This window comes from Tenrec ecaudatus, chromosome 13, assembly GCF_050624435.1.
Source record: "Tenrec ecaudatus isolate mTenEca1 chromosome 13, mTenEca1.hap1, whole genome shotgun sequence".
Lineage (NCBI taxonomy): Eukaryota > Metazoa > Chordata > Mammalia > Afrosoricida > Tenrecidae > Tenrec > Tenrec ecaudatus.
This window is the reverse complement of record NC_134542.1, coordinates 126,354,786-126,378,026: the sequence shown is the minus strand read 5'-3', so window position 1 is coordinate 126,378,026 and position 23,241 is coordinate 126,354,786. Positions and strand designations below refer to the sequence as shown.

At 43.6% G+C, this 23,241-nt stretch overlaps 1 protein-coding gene across 1 annotated transcript in view; it reads right to left on the bottom strand.

Moving 5' to 3' along the window:
* TFCP2L1 (transcription factor CP2 like 1) overlaps positions 1-23,241 on the bottom strand; it is an 81,321-nt gene that overhangs the window by 23,625 nt on the left and 34,455 nt on the right. Inside the window, exons 3-8 of the mRNA XM_075529518.1 lie at positions 22,804-22,880; positions 21,733-21,838; positions 20,800-20,906; positions 12,240-12,392; positions 7,884-7,994; positions 4,959-5,050 (exon numbers count right to left, since the gene is read on the bottom strand). Coding sequence (XP_075385633.1) covers positions 4,959-5,050; positions 7,884-7,994; positions 12,240-12,392; positions 20,800-20,906; positions 21,733-21,838; positions 22,804-22,880 — 646 coding nt within the window. The remainder of the gene's footprint in view (positions 1-4,958; positions 5,051-7,883; positions 7,995-12,239; positions 12,393-20,799; positions 20,907-21,732; positions 21,839-22,803; positions 22,881-23,241) is intronic.

The window sequence follows — 23,241 nt, the reverse complement described above, 5'->3', positions numbered from 1 at the left end:
AGAAAACAAACCCAACCTGGTACTGGTGTAGCAGTGAACACACAGACCAACAGAATAGAATTCTGAATCTAGAAATAAACCTACACATCTGAATTTTGAAAAAGTGCTAAATCCTTTCACTGGGAAGAAAATAGGGGGATCTCGTCAATCAATTGATAAGTTAAATTGCTGTGTGTAGAAAAGGGAAGCAGGAAAACAAATCCAGAATGGGTTAACTGTTTAAAGGTGTAAGTCAGATCATAAAATTCTTCGAAGAAAAAGCAGAGCCAATGCTGCGAAATCTAGCTTTCATCAATGGATTGCCTAATATTAAAACCCGTCAATGGAATCTCATGAAAATGTTAAAAAAGAAAACTGGTTTATCAAAAGGTTTTACCAAAAAAAGTAAAATGGCAAGCTACTTAATGGGAGAATATCTTCAGAGACAATATATACATCAAGAATCTAGTGACCAAATATATACCTAAAACTTCAATAATAAGAAGACAACAATACAGTGCAAAAGGACATGAATAGGTATTCCACCAAAGTGGACATTCAACGGGTAACCAAGCAGCTAAGCACCATCAGCTTTTAGAAAGATGCAAATCAAGACCTCATTGAAACCATTTTTTCTCCCACTAAGGCGATCCGGAGAGGAGCCCTGGTGGTGTGCTGGTCACGCTGCTAACTGCAAGGGTAACGGCTCTACTCCTGTAAAGAGTCACAGTCTCGAAATAGCTCTGCCCTGTCCTATAGGGTTACTATGGGTCCACGTGACCTCAATGACAGTGAATTAATGTTAGCGTTTCTGTTTTGGCAAAAGACCCTGAAGCGCTTCCTGGTGGCATAGTGGATTACATGTTGGGGTCAAACTTCAAGGTCAGCAGTCCCAAACCACCAGCAGTTCAGAGGGAGAAAGATGTGAATTTCTACTGCCATCTACTACATCTCTATGGTCTTAGAGGCCCACAGGAGCAGTGCAGATCTGGCCTACAGAGTCACTATGCATTGGCCTCAACGCGATGGCTGTGTGTTTGGTTTGATTCTAGGGAGGAGGAGCCTGGACAAGATGGATGGACACAGTGGCTGCCATGGTGGGTTCCGGGAAAATACCAACTATGAGCGTGATTCAGGGTTTCGTTCTGTTGTGCATCGGGTCGATGTGAGTTGGCGCCTAACCACAGGATGGCTAACCAAACCCAAATTAAAATAAACCCACTACCATCAAGTTATTTCTGACTCTATAAAAGACTACAAGATTAAAAACAACAAAAAAAGGAAATAACAAGTATTAGAGAGTATGTGAGAAAACTGGGACCCTCATCCTTTGTAGCCTGGGCACGGTATGGAGGATCCTCAAAATGCCTCAAAACAGGACACAGCAATTCCATTCTTAGGTACACACTCGAAAGAACATATTTTGAAAGCAGACACAAATAGAGACTTGAACACCAATGTTCCTGGAAGCACTACTCACAACAGCCCCAAGGAGGAAATAACCTAAGTACCTGTCAACTGAGAAATGGACACAGCAAATGTCATGCAAATGTCATGCAAATGTCATGCAAATGTCATGTTGATCTACAGTGGAAAACTACTCCGCCAGGAGGAGAAGCAGTCGGGCTAAGTGCTACGCGCGCTATCCATACAGCGTTTGAAGAGACTGTGTTGGCAATCAGAAACAGACAAATACTGTACAATCTCACTTGCCAAAAAGTATTGCTACAAAAATCATAGGCATTTCGTAAATAAAAATATCTACACACTTCTGAAGGCAGGGGGTTTTCCATCTCTCCAACACTTTCCCCAAGAATTTTGTGCTCTTCAACTTATATCATATCAAGATGACTATTCTGGAATTATATCATATTCAAGATGGCATCTTCGGGAACTCAAAGTGTGTCCCTTTTCAATGTTCTTTCGGTTTGGGGAACTAGAAGATGTCTGAAAGAGCAAGATAAATGCTGTAGGGTGGAGAAAGTAAGATCTCCCAACTCTCACTGCCCTTGAACAATGAGCACGTGCGTTACGTGATGAAAACATTTCCTCAGTGTTTTCCTTGCCCTTTTCTCACCAATATGGCTGTGTCAGTCTGGGTAGACTAGAGAACCAAATTCATGGACACTCATATGTGTATAAGAAAGAGCTTTGTATACAAGAACACTTGAATATTGAGAAAACATCCCAGGCCAGGCCAAATCAAGTCCATAAGCCCAATAATAGCCCATATATCTGATACTAAGCTATAAAATCCTCTTCAGACTCATAAAATGCATGTAATAATGTTGAATATAGGAAGATCACAGGGCAGTGGGTGGAAAGTCTTGTGGATCCAGTGGTAGTGTAAGCATCTCAGCACTGTCAGGGGTCTCCACGTGGCTCCTCCAGCTCCAGAACTCTAGCAGCATCCATCAGGCTCATCATCAGTAATGTCTCGCAGGGAGTGAGCATGTGTCCCACCTCCAGCGAGCTATTTTTCTCCTTAGCACCTCCAAATGAGGTCATCAAGCTGCAGCCTGACTGACAGACGAAACTCCACCCCTTCACTCTTAAGTCTCAAATTGACAACAGATAATGTAACTACCACAATGGGGGTTTTGTTTGTTCTTAAAATATCATAATAAGCCCCCATCTCTTGATAAAATCTTTAATAACTGATCCTTTAGAGTCACCAGAATCAGTTATCAGAATCTTTGGTCTTGAATTTACTTGGCCAACAAGTTCCCTTGAAAGTCACTGTTTTGGCTTTTGGCTATACCTTTTTTGAGGATACCCCAACAGAACAAAGACAAATATCTCACGGAGAGAGCTTGCCCACAGCCATCCGCTAATTGCAGACATGTTTAAATAGTTTGTTTGGAACATACCTATGCATGTGTGTACTGGAATCTTAGTAACAATATTTTTTACTTAATGTCATATACAGAAAAAAGTTTATTGGTGGTGACCATGGGCAGGAGGGAGAGGAAAAATTGCAGGGGGCATTAATAGTAATTTTTAAAATCACATTGATTAAGGATAGGGCTGCAGAGTCAATTACTATAAGTGTTGTGTGAAAATATATGAGGGGGTCCCCCCAAAACCATATTTTTTCAAAGCTGTTTATTTAATTTTTTTTTTTTACAAAACAACCGTATCACCTTCAAGGTACTCTCCATTACACTTAATACATTTGTCAAATCTGCGATTCCGGTTCTTGGAAACATTTTTCAAACACATCTGCTTGGATGGCTGATAGCATCTCCTTCGTTTTTTCTTCTTCTTCACCTTTTCTACATCATTAAATCGCTGTCCTTTCATGTCCCTCTTCAATTGTGGAAACAAAAAGTAGTCACACAGAGTGAGGTCAGGTGAGTAAGGGGCATGGAGCAAGAGAGGTATGCTGTTTTTAGCCAAAAACTGGCACCCTGAGATGGCTATATGAGCAGGTGCATTGTCGTGGTGGCAAAACCAGTCCCCCATATGCAACAGATCAGGGTTTTTGTCATGCACTGTTATGCTATCTTTTCAGAACCTCAAACTAGGAAGCTTGATTAACAGTCTGACCTGGTGGAACGAACTCCAAATGCACTACGAGTCAACATTTTTGTCCATTAGGGCGGTTGATGGATGTTCAGAACAAGGTTTGTCATCAATCAACATTTTACCTTTCATGAAATGAGAAAACCATTCATACACTTGAGTTTTTCCCATAGCGCTGTAAGCTGTGTTCAACATCACAACAGTTTCTGTGGCATTTTTCCCAAGCAGGAGACAAAAATCCCATAGCCGCACACTGTTCTCTGGTTTGGGTGAAAATGCTTTTATGAAAAAATTCATTGTGACAAGAGAGGACCTTCCCAGTGCCACTGAGTGCACTAACTCAGAGTGAGTTACTCCATGCTCCCCTAGCAGGAAAAGTGTGTGCTATGGAAGTTCTGCTCCACTCAAGGCAATTCCAATTTTGGAGGGTACCACCTCATCTGACAATGACCAAAAAAATAAAAAATGAGTAGCAACTCAGATTGCTTATATATATTTAACTAATCAACTTAAGACTGTTGGTCCTTTGGTTTGGTGGTTTAAGGTCAGCATTTCATAGGACATCCCAGTTATGTGGCCTAATGACATGTTTAATGTTTCGGTTCTACCACCTAGTTCACTGAATAGGGCCTGAGGTCTTAAAAGCTTGCATCCAAGGCACAAATGGTCTCTGGATCCACAAAGGAGGAGAGAGAGTCAGGGAGAAGATGTGGATTTGGAATGTGTGGCAACTGCCTCCGTAAACAACTGCCTCCTTTTCATGAGACTAAAAGCTACCATTAGTAAGCATTTGGACCAAAGATCCCACCGAAGAATCATGATCACAGGAGGCAAAATGAAGACCAGAATGTCAAAATCGCTAGGACTCTAGATTTTCTTGACTCATGATGATTGGGTGAACCCTCGAAACTACTGCCCAGAGATCATCTTTAAACTTTAAACCAAAAATATCTCTGAACTTCTCTTAAAAATCCAAAAATACTTTAGCTTACCTAGTAAAAAAAAAGGTCTGCCTTGAGCATGATACTCTTACGAACTGTCTGTGTGGAATCAAATTAACATTGCCAACTTGAAAGATGAGATAGGCCACTCAGAGGGCAGTACATTTATGGTAAAGGAGGAGAAAGAACCCACAGACAAGGTGAGAATGGGTGTACAACTCAAAGGATGCAACCAACTGCATTAAAAGGGACATGTAGAAACTGCTGAATCGGTATGTGTGTTTTGCTGTGTAATATTATTCTCAACAACAGTAACAACAGCACAATACATGAAATTTAACAGGGAGAAAGGCTAGGAAGGGTTATTAATGCAATATCAGTTAGCACCCCTCAAAACTTAAATCAACGCCAAGCTATCGAGGAGAAGAAAGATACAGAGGAGAAGGTCAGGACAGGAACTTGCCACCACCACCATCCCTCCAGGAGATGCAAAGGGAGAGAGCTTGGACATACCCTTCGCCAAGGCCGAAGCTGTTTGGAGAGCCATTGTAACTTGGGGATGGGGCACTGTTCACTTGGTAGGCCATGTCAGGCCATGGCGAACACTGAGGAGAGAGGAAAACAGCAGTGACTCGAGGGCATGGGGGCTTGGAGAGGCTGGGGTCAGGGAGAGAGCTGACTCTTTTTCTGGTCCTCCTACGCAAGCACCCATTGCAGTCAGAACAAGAAGCCACAGACTTTTCATCACGCAACCAACGCACAGTCAGTCCCACAGTGAGTTAGGGATGGGGACAAAGAGGAGGCAGGCCATCCAGATAAAACCCACTCGAGTAGAAAAGAGACCTTCCCAGAATAATGTGAGATGCCTTTCTCCCTGTCTCCTGGTAGTCAAACCAACCCAGTCAGTCACATGATTCCTAGGGCCACAGGAAAATAGAGGGCTCGCTCCAGAAAACAAGCCAGTTACTCAGAAAGAGTGTGTCATACATATTACAGAGAACACAGATCGCAAAACTTCCCAACAAAAAATAGTCAGTAACTTGGACTCTTTTTTGCAAGGAGAACTCTCTAAAGTGCTAACCAGCAGCCTCAGCAGCTTCTCCTCAGCAGCATCCCACACTTAATTTTCCATTTAGAGCACGCTGCTGGAACCTAAGGGAGACCTCAAAGATTAAGATGTGAGACTTGTCCTCTAGGAGCTTCTTATGCAAGGTCAAAACATGAGCACATGTGGGAATCTCCCGAAGAAGGAAAAGGCGCACAAGCGTTGCCTGTTGGGAAAGTCTAAGAATGAAGACTTAATCTCTCCCCTTCCTTCCAGTGGCATTTCCTTACAGAGCATCGAGTTGAAACATTCCTGAAGATTTACTATCATCCACTCAGCCACGGGGCTGGTAAATATTTAACTACGCTGCTAGCATGGGCTGGAATTTGTTGGTACTGATGAGCTGATAGAGGTAGGCGTTCCATGCGCCATCACTTCACACTTGCTTCCAGACAAGGTCACTAGTCAGGTGGAGATTTCCACCAACTGCACTGAAGTGACCAGAACACGGTATAAGGAATACCAGGGTCTCACCTCTACTAGCAATATCAGAGATGAGTCTCAAGATAGGAGCAGGGAACGTGAGGAAAATCTCTAAGTGGAAAGGTGGTCATGGTGGAAGGCAGTGGGAGTATGGAACACTCCAAGCATATTCCCCAGAACAGGTCAGGGCACAGGGAGGGGAAACAAAAGGGGGACAGGCATGGGGAGAAGCTGGTGTGGTGCCTAACTTAGAAGATGCAGGCCTTGATCCTGGTGCCAAGGCTGGGACAAGGCTCCTCCCACATCTGGTCCCTCTGGCCATGGTCAGCTCAGAACCAGTACAATGAGAGACATATCTGTCTGCTTTGACAAAATACGGGTAGTTTTTATAGTTTTGCCTCTTCCGCATGTGGATCATGACACACACACACACACACACACACACACTCACATATATAAGGTAAAGTAGAAAGTACTACTATTAGGGTTCCATATCACACAGAATGTATGATTTACTTCGAACAGAATGTTTTTCAACACATCTCTGCAATCAGTAGATGGATGCAGACAACTTCTCCTGGTGTAATACTGAAAGAACAACTCTGCATCCATCTACTGATTGCCGTCTATTAGTGATTGCCATCTATGACTGATTACGCTTGTCTCAGTTTCCTTAGGGTGCCTTCAAACACAGCTGGGAGGAGTAGCGAAAGAGTAGTTTCCCTCCTAGGCTGGTAAAATTCAAGACGGAGACTGATCAGCTCAGAAGATTATAGCCACTCTTATTTGGGATTCTGAACGGATAATCTTGAAAACATTTTCTTGAGGGACATGGGATAATCACAGGGACTTATTAGGAAGATGTTTGAACAAAATTGAAACTTCAATGGGAAGTGAAAAGGTCAGGAAAGATATACCAAGGAATTTTTCCCATCATAAAAAATGTACCTGCTCATTCCAAAAGTAGAGCAGGGCTGTTTGCAAAGAATAAGAAAACCTTAGCCTATCTACCCTACAACCCTGATCTTCCCCCTGACCTTTTTTTAAAAGTAACATGCTTTGAGCCCCTCCAGGATGCCCAATCTGTCATTTTGACATGGGATAGATGAGCGGTTCTCAACCCGTGGGTCGCGACCCCTTGGGGGAAATCGAACGACCCTTTCACAGGGGTTGCCTGATTCATAACCGTAGCAAAATTACCGTTATGAAGTAGCAACAAAACTAATTTTATAGTTGAGGGTGTCACCACAACGTGAGGAACTGTATGAAAGCGTCTCAGCATTCGGAAGGTTGGTCTAGATCAGAGAGCACAGAATTATTTTAGGAAGGCCTACAAGGAAGGTGTCAACAAACAAGCTTCTGATAGTTTGTTTAATAAGGCAGCTATGATTTTGAAGCCATAATTTTTACTTACATATATATATATATATATATATATATGCAAACACATAATACTCTCACACATACGCACATATGCATACAGACACTCACAGTGCCTCATCACCAAAGACTATGTTCTTGACTACTGTCTCAAGTTGAACACATCCTTAACTCATGAAGGGCCTTGTGATTACAGAGTAATTTGGGAGGGGCAGGGAGTAGAGTCTAACAGAAGAGGAGGCACTGGTTGTGACGCATGACAGGCAGAAGCGAAGCCTGCGACCATCTCAACAGGAAGTACTGCTCTACAGGTGGCTGGAATAGGCTGGTGGAGGTGCCAAGGTTAAGAGGAAGTCCACATAGCCTTTGACCCAGTGATTCTAGAACCAAATCCTGCACCTATTGTGGGAACACATCACGATTTAATTGTGTGCGTCCCAATTCAAAAGAGAAGCATTGGCAATGTTATGACACTGTCTTTCTTTTCATAGAAAGCCAGTGGTACCGAGCCCAACAGTTCGGCCATTCACCTCTGTGAGGATGGTGGTTTCATAAGATGGCTGGTATTTCTCCTTCTCTTGGGCAGTTCTTTTCTCCATCTTCTCCCGGTCAGTTTTCTGTTTCCGGTCAGCTCCCTTTGGCTGTCATTGGAGAGCACAGAAATCCAGTTAGTGCAGAGCAGACACAGATACGCTGCTAGAGGAAGACCCAAGGTCAAATGGTAACTCCTAGGCCTGCAGACTCTCTACTTGCCCCAGAGACCCTGCAGCCCTGGAAGGAGCTCACAGATTGTCTTTCTCACCTCTCAACCTCAAACACATGTTCTTGGAACACTCTCACTACCACGCCGAGGGAACGCAGAAGCTGCTATTGAGTCCTGTTCACTCGGCTGCTCTTGTGATGTACTTGGAAGGGATCTTTCCCAATGACTACTTGCTTAAAGAGAGAAACCTTGAAGATCCATAAATGCATTGCCATTGAGTCAATTCAGATGCATAGCTCTCCTATAGGACAGCATTTAACTGCTCCACAAAGTTCACAAGGATGTAGTCTTCATTGGGAACATACTGTCACATCTTTCATTCTATGAAGCAGCTTCAAAAGGTTGAGCTGCCATCTTTTCAGTTAGCAGTCGGGTGCTTGATTAAGACACCACCAAGACTTACTGAACCTTCAGGAACCATGGAAAATCCCAGTGCATCCTGAGTGACTCATGGGGGGAGTAAAGGGAATGAAGGATTACTGTGGCCAGCAGGTCTGGCTTCACTGGTTAGAAAACCTGGAAATATGATGAAGGCTGCCATCCTCCAGCTCCTGAAACTCTGCCATGCTTCAGCTTACACTGCACATGTAGGGTAGCATCTTCATCTGTCACCGTGCAAATGGGCCCACTGAGGCTACCTCAGGAATGGCCAAGGCTGCCATTCCTGGGCAGCCAGCACACCTAGGGTACTTATAAAGGGTGTCTGTGCCTCATAGGTACTACTATTCCTCTAACCTAGAGATTAGCACAGCAAGGCTGAAGTGCATCCTCAAGATTAAACACCACGTACCCCATTATTCACTGCAGACTCTCTATTGCCAAAGGGTAGACACAACCCAAGTGTACACCATATGAACAGATCAGCAAAATGCATGCTGAATGAGCTGTCGGGCACAAAAGGACAAATATTATAAGACCTTGCTTATGTGAAAGGTCTCGACTTGGCAAACGCATAGAGGACACCCATCATCCGTGCTGACCAGGAGCTGGAGGGAAGCCCATGGGGGTTACTGCATAAAGAGCACTAAGTGCCAATTCAGGACGATGGGAGACTTTGGCAAATGAATAAAGGCAATGGGAGAAACTGTGGTGAATATAGCGAACGTCGCTAAGTTGTATATTTTAAAGGAGTCAAAGTGGCAAGCTTGAGTATATCTATTTCACAATTTCTTGAAGGAAAGAAAAAAAAAGAGGACCTGATACAAAGGGTTTAAGTGGAGAGCAAATGCTTTGAAAATGATTGGGGCAAAGAATGTATGGATGTGCTTTATACAATTGATGTATGTATATATATGGATTGTGATAAGAGTTGTATGAGCCCCTAATAAAATGTAAAAAAGAAAGAAAGAATTCGCTCAGAGGGTAAGGAAGTGCTCCTTCTCCATATGCCTGAGAAAGCTGGCCATTCTAAGAGGGGACACTGTCTTTCCTTCCTAACCTCTCACCCCTCAGAGACCTGATGCCATACACAGACAGAGCCTTAGAGTGCTTTCACTAATGGGATACCCCAAGGGGAGAGGAGTTAATGAGTTGCGCTCACCTCTTCCAGGTACTTGTTCACGCCCATCTCAACTGCTTCTGTGAATGGGGACTACGGTTGAAGTGGACATACCCTCTCAGACAGCCTATGACGCCCCTTTCAGGTGATATGAGGCTCATACTTTGCTGCCAGAGAAGCTAAGGCTAGCCCCATGGAACTCAGACCAGGAGGCTTCCAGGCAAGTTCCCAGATGTGTGGCTGAGCAGTCTGGTGGGCAGAGGCCTCAGTGCGCTCCCACTTGTGAATTCTGAATTGGGCATCGAAAGGAGAGCTTTCGAAGGCAGAGAGCTCCCACCTCGCCCCTCTCTCCCACTGCCCAGCATGGTATCTCACCCTCAGAGTATATCTAGATTAGGAAGTGAGCCATGGTCTGAGAGTAGAATACAGCGGTCTGTTCCCCAGGTGTGACCTGTAATTGGTTTAGCTGGGTAGCCAGGACTGGCAAGGAAGGGGAGGCTCTGGAAATAATGTATCTCTGCCAATGCCTGGATTTTAGCTCCATGAACCAATTTTGGATTTCTGACCTCCAGGTGTAAATAATAATAGATGTGTTATTGTAAACCACTAAATTTGCTGTAGGCAGTAATAGCAGCCATAGGAAGCAATATGGGGGAGATCTGCAACTTCCAACAAAGATTGATTTCAGTGCCTCATAATCTCAAAGCGGGCTTCTGAAGGTACTCATGACTCTGGTAGGAAAGACCAAAATACACTCTGACCACAACTTCAGGGATTTAGAGAGTCAGAGGTAAGATTCTTGTTTTCCATGTAGCAATGCCCAGACATCTTGCCTCATGTGTAGCTACCACCCGTCCATGGAGCCTGAGGTGTTATATGATGTCACAAGGTTACAGCAGAGTTTCCAGACTAGGCTAGGAAGAAAGGCCTGGTAATCTAATTCTAAAAACTCAGTCCAAAAGATCCATCAGGAGCTAGATGCCAATTCTACAGCAACTGACAACCACCAATGATTCTTCCCCCCACATCTGAGCCGGCAACCCTGATTGGTCATGAGTTCTAATCCATGGAGCCGGATGTGACCTCAGAGTCCTAGCCCACAGTTTTCACGCAGCTGATTCCTTATCTGTTGGGACAAGTGTTGCCAGTCTGGTCTCCTGACTGAGGCCATGGACTCATCCTTGGTTTGTCCTACTTCTGCTGCCATTGGCACATTTCACAATCACTGCGGAGTTCCTTCTGTCTACTAGGCTCTGACAGATGCTATAAGAAGGCAGATGCCACTGTTTACCTTTGAGAGCGTCCGGTGTTGTTAAGCCAACAACAAACTATAGAGTCAATGCCGACTCATATCGACCCTATAGAACAAAGTAGAACTTCCCCTGTGAGTCTCTCAGGCTGTCACTCTTTCTCAGAGTAGAAAATCCCATCTTTGTCCCGTGGAGTGGCTGGTAATTCCAAATTGCTTTGACCTTAAAGTTAGCTGACTAATTTGTAACCCCTACACCACCTGGACTCTTGTCCCATATGGGTAGGAGCTATCAAACCATTCAATTGCTAGGATGATAGTCTTCCTGTGGATGTTTCACATCCTCTCCCTTCCAGGTGGTTCATCCTGACTGACCCAGTTTTCTATTAAGCCCTATCTGAAAAAGACTTGCTCTCAGAATCCAAGATGTCTTGTTCAGATGCTCTAAATTCATCTTAGTGTGAGCAAAGTTGGGAAGATACTGGCAGCTACGTATTCAGGCAACTCCTGAGATCAAGCAGGTCCATACCCTCTCCCTCTCCACCACACAAGGGGTAGAGGCCTCAGAGCAGAGCCACAGGCCTGCTCAGGTCTCCTCCCCTCACGCCTCAACACTTCCTCTCCTTGAAGCCACATGGCGCCAGGAACTAGATCAAGGCTAGCATCTCCAGGAGGCAGTCTGTCCCCTAATGAGATGGAGGGCAGCACTGGGTAACTGCAGCAGTGAGGCAGGACGGGGAGAATGGAGAAGATGCTGTGTCCCAGTAGGAATACATTGCAGAGAGAAATGGCATCGGGCCTCTGTGGGAAATGTGCCAGGCCTCCAGTAGATCCCGATTTGATTCTTTTTTTTTTCCATAAAATTAGCTTTTCCCTTTAAATAAACAATCTGCTAGCATAAGATATTTGTATGATTTAGTAACTATTCAAAATACTTTTTATATACCTATTTATAAATAGTTTCCCTAATGTGAAGCATCTGCTTATGTCTTATTGCAATCAAATATATATAAGTCCAATATATACATTTGATTACAATAAGACATAAACCCAATTTGATTCTTAATGGACAATAATGTGAGCACCTGTGGACAATTACAAATTCATTGGAAGGGGGAAAAAAATCTAAGAATCTGCAAATCCTCAAAAGTTGAGCCAAGCACTGATGTCCAGGGACCTCAACGTTTCTGTTGATGGCTGAGCAAACGACACACTTAAAAGGACACCTACCAAGGGGTGAGGCCATCACCCTATCCAGGAGCACAGGTAGAACCTGGGCTAAGAACCTCCAAGATCTGAGCTGCAGGGTAAACACAGGCAGGCCCACTGACGGCTGCATCCACAGCCTGGAGGAGGATGTGGCAAGGCTGCCCTACCTTGAACACTTTGATCTGGCAGCTGGCGGAGTGCAGGTGTTCAGTGTACTCCCCATTCTCGTTCTGCTTGAAGGTGTCTATCTGCACTCGGAAGGGCACACCCTTCTCTCCTCCATGCTTCCTTGGCGTAAATTCTGTGCTGATACAATGTACCTGGAAGGGAAGACATGGAGGTGGTAGCAAAATGGGGTGGCGGTTTGGATTCTGGGTATTCCTCTCCAAATGAAAGCCTCCATCTTTACCTATCATGGGCAGACCTGCCTCAGCCCCCCTACTCTATCCCCCCCATCCAACCCCTCAAGCTGGTGGCCCATCCCTCTACCTGCAAAAAAAATTCTCAGGGCCCCACCCTACTTACAAGAAAGCAGCCCCAGAGCAGATCTCCCACCTCCATCTACAGCGATTGCCAGCCCTGATGCCAGTGGCAGTCCAGCAATAAACTGCCGCGTGTGCCAATCTCTCATCAATTTGGATGGCAAGCTTCAGCAGCAGGGGGTTAAGTGTACAGTGTGCAATGAAGCGATGCCAATCAAAACCCCCCCACAGGAAAGAAATACGTTAGATGCCCTTGTAATTGTCGCCTCATTTGTAAGGACACATCTCGTTGAATTGGGTGTCCAAGGCCTGACTTTAGACGCATCATTCACCTTGGTCTGGTCACGCTTCTTTCTGAAGAACAGCCAGCTCAACCTGCATTGCCGATCCAACCAGAGGTACAAGAGTTGCGTGGGGCCACTGTGGAGTTCATGTTACCTTCATAGCATTCACGCTCTACTAGGTATTGTTTGCAATATAGAGATGTTTAAAGTATATGAGTTGGGGGAGTGTGTAGGTAATATGCAAATATTATGCATTTTATAAGTTTGAGGATTCTGGAAGCAATCAATATCCCCATCCTCCACCCTGCAGATACTGACACATGACTGAGTTCCCAGGATGTATTTCTATAATAGCTTTACATGTACACTTACCTTTTAATTAGATGACATCAAAATTGCTTGCTTTAAAATCTAAGCATTATGCACTTTGCTTGAACTGCTTACTGTAATTTTAACAAAGATCATAATGATTTTATTCAGGAAGAAATTTTGAGTGTCCCTTCAAAGACTTGACACTGTTGTTAGAGAAAAAACATTTCTAGACAATGTATGTTTATGGGGCTTTTTTTGTTGTTTGTAGAAAGATACAATATTTTGCTAGTAACTTAAAATACAAAAATGAAAATATTTATTTGTCCACAGTTGGAGATAATGTTGGATCAATGTCTTTTTTCAAGTGTCACAGGACTTTTTGACTTTCATTTTTGTCTGTTTTCTTTGCCAATTATAAAAATTTTTGTCTGGATGTGTGGAATTCAAGTTGATCAACTATATGTGTTCCTTTATAGAGCCTGGTGGAGGTATTTCATATAGCAGGTTTTTACAATAGTTGGCCATTTAAACAAAGGTATGTTTATATTGCCTTCTTTTCATTAGATCATGAAACAATTTCTTATGGGAGAATTATGTATCACTTGTATGTGAAGGAAGCCTGTGACATTTCACACTAGCTACAAGGTTGAGATTGTCGTTTATTGTAACCATTCTTCTCAAATATGGGGGTGTCAGATAGTTACCCAATTTATTAAAACACAAAATAAAACAGATCAGAAACAAAAAGAAACTTAGTGTTCTAAGAATTCACTAGGACTTAAGGAATCAGCTCTCACATTGCCTCTTTCTGCAGTTAAGAAGAAATGGCTTCATTGAGAAAAACTATTGTAAAGTTGAATTAGATCATGAGATGATCTGAGTAAATTAATTGATTATTCCAGAGATAAGAATAATAATGAAAATTCTTTTATGTTCCTGATTTACAGTTAAAACGTACTTATCAGAGAGTTTGGAGCAAAATAAATGTACACATCAAAGAATAAATAATAAATGTAAAAAATACAGTAGCTCAGGATTATATGTACCTTTGAAAATACACTAATAAAGATAATGGTTATATTTAAAAAGACACCTCTCTCCCCCCATTCATAGCTTTACTTCAGAGGCCCAGAATGATCCCTAAGCATCACCCTCACCGCTCACCCTGAGACCTCTCCCCCTCAGCGATTCACGCAGACTTCAGAGTTAGGACACGGCTTATGTTTTGAGAATGATGAGGTCAATGAATGTACAAATGTGCTTTACACAATTGATGCATGTATGGATTGTGATGAGTTATATGAACCCCTAATAAAACGATTATTTTTAAAAATCTCTCTCTCCGTGTCTGCGTCCAGGTTGCTTTGCCAAGTTAGACTCATGGCCAAAAGGCTAAGACCACGTCCAGAAGGCGAGACTCATTTCTGTATTTCTGGTTTAGTGCCTGTTGCACAAAATGCACTTGAGCTACATGTTTTATAACAGTGATGATTGTGGGGAGGTCAGATGTTTACAGACATCCTGGAAGGCAATCGCTGCCAGACTGCTGTCTGGCCACACCACAGGGGTGGGTCTGCTCCCTGCTGCTGGAGACAATGGATTACTTCTCCTTGAAGCTTGAAACCATTAGCTTGGTTCCTGTAGGTTGGGTTTACACCCTACTGATAATGGTTCTTATGGAGATCCAGTTGCCATCCTAACTCTAGGATCCACTCATCTTGCCACATGTGCACCCCCAATCCCTCCTCTTCCTACTTTGTGGATACCTCTAGATCACCCTCTTCCATTACTGTATTACCTATAACACAACCCCTTTCTGTGACGTATGTCTTCACCTTTAATTAGGGGGCTTGCATGTTCCCAGAAAATATAAAAGCCTTGGTTAACATTAAAGACTCTCTCTCTCCCTCCAGGTGGGCTACCAAGCGGGGCTGAGGTGAGCATGCTACCATGAATTGTGTCTCACTCCATTTATTTCAATATTTCTCTTCTCTCTCTCATGCTCTCCATGACTTTACTATAATCTTTACTTATTATCGCTGTACAATTGTGCCTACCGGACCCATGATGATGTGTTAGGGGCTGGCTTCCCCTGGCATACACTGGCCATTACGTGGGGACCCGTAGGAAAAGAGCTCTTTTGAGTCATATCCCATGTAACAATTGTACAGCCTCATTGGACAGAGGGGGTGAATCAGGAAAGGTTTTTATGAGTTTATTTTTTAAGTGAATTTTTTAGTCCTAGTGAGATATGAGTCAGGCAAAGAGCAAAGATACAGAGTACAGTATCACCCTTTGCCGCCTCTTGAAGAAACAAAATGTACTGGTAAGGAATAAGAAAAATGAAAGAGTTTCTTCATGTGGTAAAGAAATTTAATCTTTCCTTTCTGGAGTCGGGAACCTTTGATATGGAGATCGGGGGTAAGATAGCCATTAACTTAAGAAAAGCTCACCAGGAGCATACCCCTGGAGACCTGGGGGCTGTGGATGCAGATTAAAACAGCGTTGGAGCAGCAGAGCAGAGAGAAACCTCTAAGCTACGCAGACTTGGGTCAGGTGACAAGCAGGCAGAATGAGTGTAAGGCAGATGAGAAGAATTGAATCAGGAGATAGCAGAGTTTGAATCAGGAGATAGCAGAGTAGAAGCATCTGCCCCGCCAGCATACAGCACAGGGAATCACAATATTATCAAGCAAGCCAGTGCTGGAGAAGAGATTAGATCCAAAGAAATGTAAGGAGAGATTTAACCTTGAAAGTGAGGCTAGGAAAGTGAGAAGCAAAGAGTCAGGGACTAGGAAGACACCTTTGCTCTTGTGGGTGGAGAAGAGCATACCTCGAGAAGCAGATTTAGAATTCAGAACGGCTTATCCTGTTAGAATTATAGACAGGGAACCTGATGAGCAGCACCCAGAAGGGAATCAAGAAAGGCGATATACTACTGCCTTTCCCTTTCAGCTACTGAAAGATCTCAAGCAAGCAGTATCAGTTATGGTACAGATTCATCAGACTATGGCAAATATGGAACATTGGATCTCAGCAGACTGGAAAGCTTTGACGAAAGTGTGATTTTCCCCTTCAGAATCCTTGAAATATCAGATGCTGTGGAACAAGGCAGCCCTTGCACGAGCACGCAAAAATGCAGAAGAGGGCATAGATATAGGGATTCACCAGCTGTTTGGAGATGAAAAGTATATCACAATTGAGGCACAATTAAACTTCAATGAGCAGACTTTCACACAGGTATGGGAAGTCTGTCTAAAAGCCTGGGAGAAATTAATACCATCAGGAAGCAGACAGCCTAGTTACACGACAGTAAAGCAAAGGCATGATGAGCTTTATATAGATTTTATATCCAGGTTGCAGGATGCTGTCCACAAGAATGTGGCAGACAAAGGGGGAGCAGATAATCTTATTCTTACATTAGCATTTGAGAACTCAAATACATCGTGCCAGGCTGCCATACGCCCTTTCAAGAACAGAGAATGCTGTTAGATTATATCAGGCTATGCAGGGATGTAGGGATAGATGAGCACAGAGCCAACCTCCTGGCTGCTACTTTGGCAAGTTACACCAGACGTAAAAGGAGATGCTTTACATGTGGAGCAGAGGGACATTACCAGAGAGACTGCAGGCAGATATTACAAAAGAACAGGACAATTCACAGCAGAAAAGACCCAGGGAAAGAGTCCGAGGAAACTGGATTTTGGGAAGAGCATTGTCATGCAAAGTTTAGCAATAGAGGACATTTACCTGGAAGTAATGCCCAGCAAAAAAAACCAAAAAAAAACAAAAAAACAAAAACGTGTAGAGGGGCGTGCTCCAAGCCCCTCTAAATGGAGCACAGGTAATAAAGGAAGAAACTTGATACAGACCCTTCCCAGCAGAGCATGGGAGGCTAGGTGTCTGCCTGCTGGAGCAAAGAAGATCTTAGAGAGAAACTGCAGGTATCTCCCAATATCACAGCAGGAGACCAAACCTAGCCAAACAGGCAAAAGCCCAGCCCCAGTTCTGGCTGCAATAACGTTGGTTAACCAAGAGAAAGCTCACAAACTCTCACAGCAGTTTGCTGATTCTAAAAAGCAGGAGCCTCTTATTGGAAGAGTAATACAGTTTTTAATCAGGAAGTTTTAAGCTAAGTACTCAAGAAATTAAAATTAATACTGGAGTTAATCAGAGTTGTGAGGAAAAGCCAAAAGCTGTGAGTAAATCAGAAATTATTAAGAGCGGTAATTGGGGTCTGCTACCTGTGGGGTGTTAATTAGGAAAGTCTAATCTAAATTCTCAAGGTGTTCTGAGTGTTGCTGGGACAGGATTATGAAAAAGTTAAGGCAGTGATGAATTCTGATATGCCATGGTTTTTAAAAAAGGAAGATCGCCTAAGCCAATTTTTGCTTCCTTGCATTCCTAGAGTAAAAATGTATGTCTATCAGGAAAGAGTACAAGAGAAATCTGATCACCCTTTAAATCAAGGGGTCTTCTGGAATGCTGTTATGGGGAAACAATAGCGCCCCCACATGGAATTAGAAATTGAAGGGAAGAGGTTTTTAAACTTTAGATGAGGGGTCATTTCCTTAGGGAAATCAGGAGGGCCTAAGACCCACCCACTAGCTTCCTCTAAATCCAGTTTGGTAGGAATAAGTGAAGTTAACCAATAGAGATGATTGCAAGATTGTAAAATCATAGAGTGTATGAAGCCTGAAGGGCAAAGCAGCTTAATTGAGCCTGTAATCTTATTGGTAAACTTAGAGAAAAAAATGTCTGTTTGGTAAGTTACTTCAAGAACAGCTGAACAAATTTATTAAGAATTTGTTCAGTCTTTCAAAGTATGGTAAAAAGTTCTCACAATTTAGCTCTCTTAATTCTCTGAGCGCTGGGAGCAAAAATTTACATAACAATGAAGGCTATCTAACTAGTCCTTATACTGGTTCAAAGCCTAGCAAGTTAACTGAGACTGCTAGCAATGCTTTAAAGTCTGCATTGTTAAAACAGAAGGGGGAGAAAAAAAGGAATCTTATGTATGACGAATTTCATTTGGTCAATTTAATTAAAAACGTATAACAAACTTGGGGCAGATAAACACGTTTTCACTTCTACAGAGCAAATTGATCCTAAGAAATCCGAAGATGATGGAAACCGCGTTTGGGATCCAGGTCCATTTGTCACCTGGTGAAAGGGCTGTGCATTTATGTTTTTACAGAATGCAACTGATGGACTCCCTTTAAAATGATGCAACCACGTTTGGAGAAAGATGGACAAGGAAGAGATGGAGAAGCCACCCAATATTAATCATAATTCCTTTTTCAGGATAATGACACCCCAAAGAGAGGGACTATTTGTTTATGTTTTCCCAGGTAAAGGAGTTAGGTGGATTTCTCTTCAGCCAGCAAGCCCAGAAGAAAGGAGGGAAGCTGATGTGTGACCTGACCCCCCTGTCCTGTTACTGAAGTTATTCAAAACATCAAGAAGACCTGGCAGATTCCTGAGAATGGCGACTGCTGACTGCTGAGATATTTCTTCCATGGCTGACGCTGTCTAAAGGACACTCTGAGACTCTATCAAAGCTGAACATTTTATACAATAGTGACTGGAGTATTACTACAGACTGTTTTGCTGAAAGATTAAGATTTTGAACTTGTCAATTAATGCTATAATGTGATTGGAATGTAACTGATTTCTGTGTAACTCCTTACCTATATAATGTAACATTGCATGATTGGGATTTGTTTAAGAAACATTTGCAAGGGTTTGAGGGAAACATTTCATTAGATGTTGATCAGCTTAATAAGGATATTTTCTATACATTCAAGGGTAGATTTAAGGTATTCCACTAGCTGAGTATTTAAGCAATTGGTGAATGGCATGGAAGGACTGGATCCTTGTGCTTGGGTTCAAAGTATTTCTCATAGCCTGAGTTACAATTTTTGTCCTGGCTATCACTTGTTGCTTCTATAGAAATCTAAGACATATGAAAGAGACTCATGCAGCCTCTATGGCACTTTTGAAGTTCATGCATAAGGCAAACATGGTGAGGAACAGAGAACAGGAAGAGAGTGTTTAAGGATGAATCCTTCATTCTCTCAAAAAGGAGCTTGGAAGACTAGGTTTCTAGTGGTAGAGGGGGACCTCCACCGTTGTGTAAATCTTAATCACATTCTCATGGCATTGTTCCTCAATTTACCTTCCTACATGGTGCTGATCTGAGGTTGTCCCTTACAAGCACATAGCTGGTTGTTGTGTGACCAGCAGCTTTAACTATAGAAGCAGACAGTCCTATTTGGCTCTATTTCTTCCCGCCGCGGTATCCAGTCTCTCTCATACCCTCCTCCAATAGCAGACGGGCATAGGGAGACTTTATCCCCAGTGCCTGGATTCTAAATGTTTCTATTAAGCCTGAATTTTGGGGCTATATTAATTGGATCATGAAGTTTTGCCTTGACAGCCTCTAATGTACAGAAAATAACCATGTTGCCCACGTGGCTTTTGAATTTTATATATAAAACGAAAGGGGGACTTGTGGGGGGAGGTCAGATGTTTACAGACATCCCTGAAGGCAATCGCTGCCAGACTGCGATCTTGCCCCACCACAGGGGTGGGCCTGCTCCCTGCTGCTGGGGACAATGGATTACTTCTCCCTGAAACTTGCAACCATTAGCTTGGTTTCTGTAGGGGGAGTTCACACTCTACTGATAATGGTTCTTATGGAGATCCAGTTGCCATCCTGACTAGGATTCACCCATCTTGCCCCATGTGTACCCCCAATCCCTCCTCTTCCTATTTCGTGGATACCCCTAAATCACCCCCCTTCCATTACTGTATTACCTATAGCACAACCCCTTCCTGTATGTCTTCACCTGTAATTAGGGGGCTTACATGTTCCCAGAGAATATAAAAGCCTTGGTTAGCATTAAAGATTCTCTCTCTCTCCACATGGACCACCAAGAGGGGCTGAGGTGAGCATGCTACTATGAATTGTGTCTGACTCCATTCTCTTCCATCTCTCATGCTCTCTGTAACTTTACTATGATCTTTACTTATTATCACTGTACAATTGCACTGACCAGACCCATGATGATGTGTTAGGGGCTGGCTTTCCCTGGCAAATGATAGCTTTTTATTGAGGAATGACTATGGATCAGAGACGGCACCAATGGCTGATATTCGCTATTAGATTTAGTCTCCAAAAGAAGTCTCTATGATGGGTTCTGTAGAAATAGCGCCATGTGCTGAGAAGAAAAGCTCCAACACGCGAAGAAGCCGGGGAAAGGGCACATAACAAATGAGGGAAGTGAAGTTGAACTAGACCCAGAATGCCAGTCTTACCTTTGGCCAGTTCTGTCTTATCCAGTATTCGACACGAGGCTAGAGGCACACCTAGTGCTCAAGCTGGTGCTGCTAATTACAGACCAGAAAGTACTCTGATGTTTCTCCTTCCTTTTACTTTCTAGTCATTTGTGGTGGCAAACATCTGATTTTAGATCATACTTTGCCCTGCTCTACTGTGGCTCTCCGCAACACTGGCTCTCCTTCAGTTTCCTCCCGCAACAGGGAGCCCACCAAGACCTTGCCCAGAGAGGCTGGTTTTGAGGAGATTTCGAACAAATCCAGAAAGCCCTGGTTTCCTCATAGAGGATACCGTGCCTGGCACTCACCTGAATGAAAGCAGAGGCTCTCTTCGAAGGATCCCACAAAAACTCCACCGCATTCAGCTGTGTTGGATTGGCCCTGGGGTCCAAGATACCAACTGACAGTGGGATGTCTGCACACACATACACACACACACAAAGAACAATTGTCAGGCACTCCCAAGCAGGGCCCTCGTTCCAGGTGCAAATTCCTTAACCTCAATGTGAAATGCCAAAATTCTGAAAACTAAAGATGGGCAGACCTTTATTTGGCAGATACCCTGATTTGAGTTGACACGAACCCGTTTGTGGCCTTTATCCCATTTGGGGTAAACAGTCATCTCATCTTGCTGTAGAAATATGGTTCTGTTTGATTCCCTGATGAATATATGAGGTTATGGGTATGTTGTTATGTGCAACTTTGACTCCTACTAATCCTGCAGGATGGAGGATAGCTTCCCCAGAAGATTTCCTATATAATTGAACATCTTCAGGTCCTTCCTCCCATGGATCCACTGGTGGCTTGAAACCACTGCCCTTTTAGAAGCAGTCAAGTGCTTCACTAGCTATTATGTCACCAGAGTTCCTGCTGTAGGTATCTGTACCTCCCAACCCCCATTACCAGTTCTAACTGCTGAATTCCAACACCTATCTGATCCCCAGGGTTTACACAAAGGACAATGGGGAACTGACCCTAAAGTTCCATTTTCATTGCCCATCTCTGTTATTTAATTTCCTATTCTCCCCTTCACCTTTTTCCAAATCCGTTAAGGCATGCTATTTAAGGCAGGTCTTGGAACTCCACTTTTCCAGCAAAGGTATACTCTGTCTGTAAGCTCCCACTATCTATGCACTAGACAGGTGGACAGTAAAGGGTCCAGTCAGGCCTGGGTATAAATGATGTCCAAGAAGCCCTGCATGCCTTGAGCACCTCAGGCTGTGCCTGGCTAGGAGACTCACCGATGTCCAGGATCCGATCCCCTGGGCGACTCCAGCGCCAACCCTCCAACTGCTGGTGCTCCGTGTACTGCAGCCGGCGATCATGAAAGACCACACGGATAATGCTCTGGGGAAGAGGTGGCAGGCAGACAAATGAAGAGGGCCACGAAGAGCCTCATCTCCTCCCAGCGCCAGGGCAAAGGCTCCCTACCTAATAGGACTCTCCTCACCAAGTCCTCCCAATCCTCAAACTCCATGCACCATATCTTCCTCAGAATTCATATAACACTCACAATGGCAGCACCGTAATAAATAATTCATGGTTGTCATGATGTCTATAATTGTTATTATAAGTTAGACTGTGTCTCCCCAAAATATGTGTTGGAATTTTAACCCCCTAAACTGGGGGATAGAGTCCTCTTTAGATATAGGGGTGTTTTGTTATGTTAATGAGTCATTAAAGGGTGTGTATAGGGTGTGTCCTAAACCCAATCACTTCTGCGTTATGAAGATATCAGACACACAGGGACAAGAGAGCACAAGGAGAATATGGATGTCATGTGAAGGTCAAAGGACTGAGGACCATCAGGGCCATATAAGCTTAAACCAAGACTATCCCCAGAGCCACAAGAGACAGAGCCTTCCCTGGGACTGGTGCCCTGAATCAGGACTTCTAGCCTTCTGAGAATCCAGAAGATGTCTTGTTTAAAGCCACTCCGTGTGCTATTTCTGCTACAGCTACCCTAAATATCTAAGACAATTGCCAACTGCTTTAATCGATGTCGTGTAAATCCCTTGGTGAAGCTGAGGAAACTAAAGCTCAGGGGAATTTGGTAAGTGCCAAAGCCAGTATTGGAATCTGAGTCCTTCGAATCCAGAACCCATCAGCACAAGGCTGGCGTTCAAGCCCTCTGGCTTGCCTTGGTCCTTGTTCAAACAAGCCACCCCCAGAGTTCAGGGCCGCATCTCATGCATCAAGTCCAAGTTGAACTCCACTTTGTCCTCAGAAGCCTTCCAGATCTCCCACAATAAGCCCAGATGCTCAGAACCCAACCGAGACCAAAAGGGAGAGAGCAACGCTCCCAGCCTTACCTTGACATATTTTGTGTTCAGATCTTGAAAATCTCCCAGTTTCCGGTTCTCCAGAAGTCGGATTTCATAAGATTGACCTAGAGGGCGTTAAGGGTACACTATCCATTTCTGAATATTCTTAAGTTTGGGGATCACCCATCTAGGGACCTTCTCAATGTGTTCAACGCCTGCCCAGGCCTCTTGGTCCCGGAGGAGCAACGCAGAGAAGGAAGTCCTCAGCCAGCTCAGACCCTCTTGGAGTTGAATACCCCTCATTTGTGCATTCAGCCTGGCCAGGCTATGACACCCCAGGGAATGCACCACCGTGACAAATACAGATGGAGAGAAAAGGAAAAGTCACTATAATTTTGAGGAGAAAAATAGAATCCAACAAAATATAGTGTGACATTTATAAGAGCACAACTTCATATTTTTTATATATAATGAAACACCACCCCT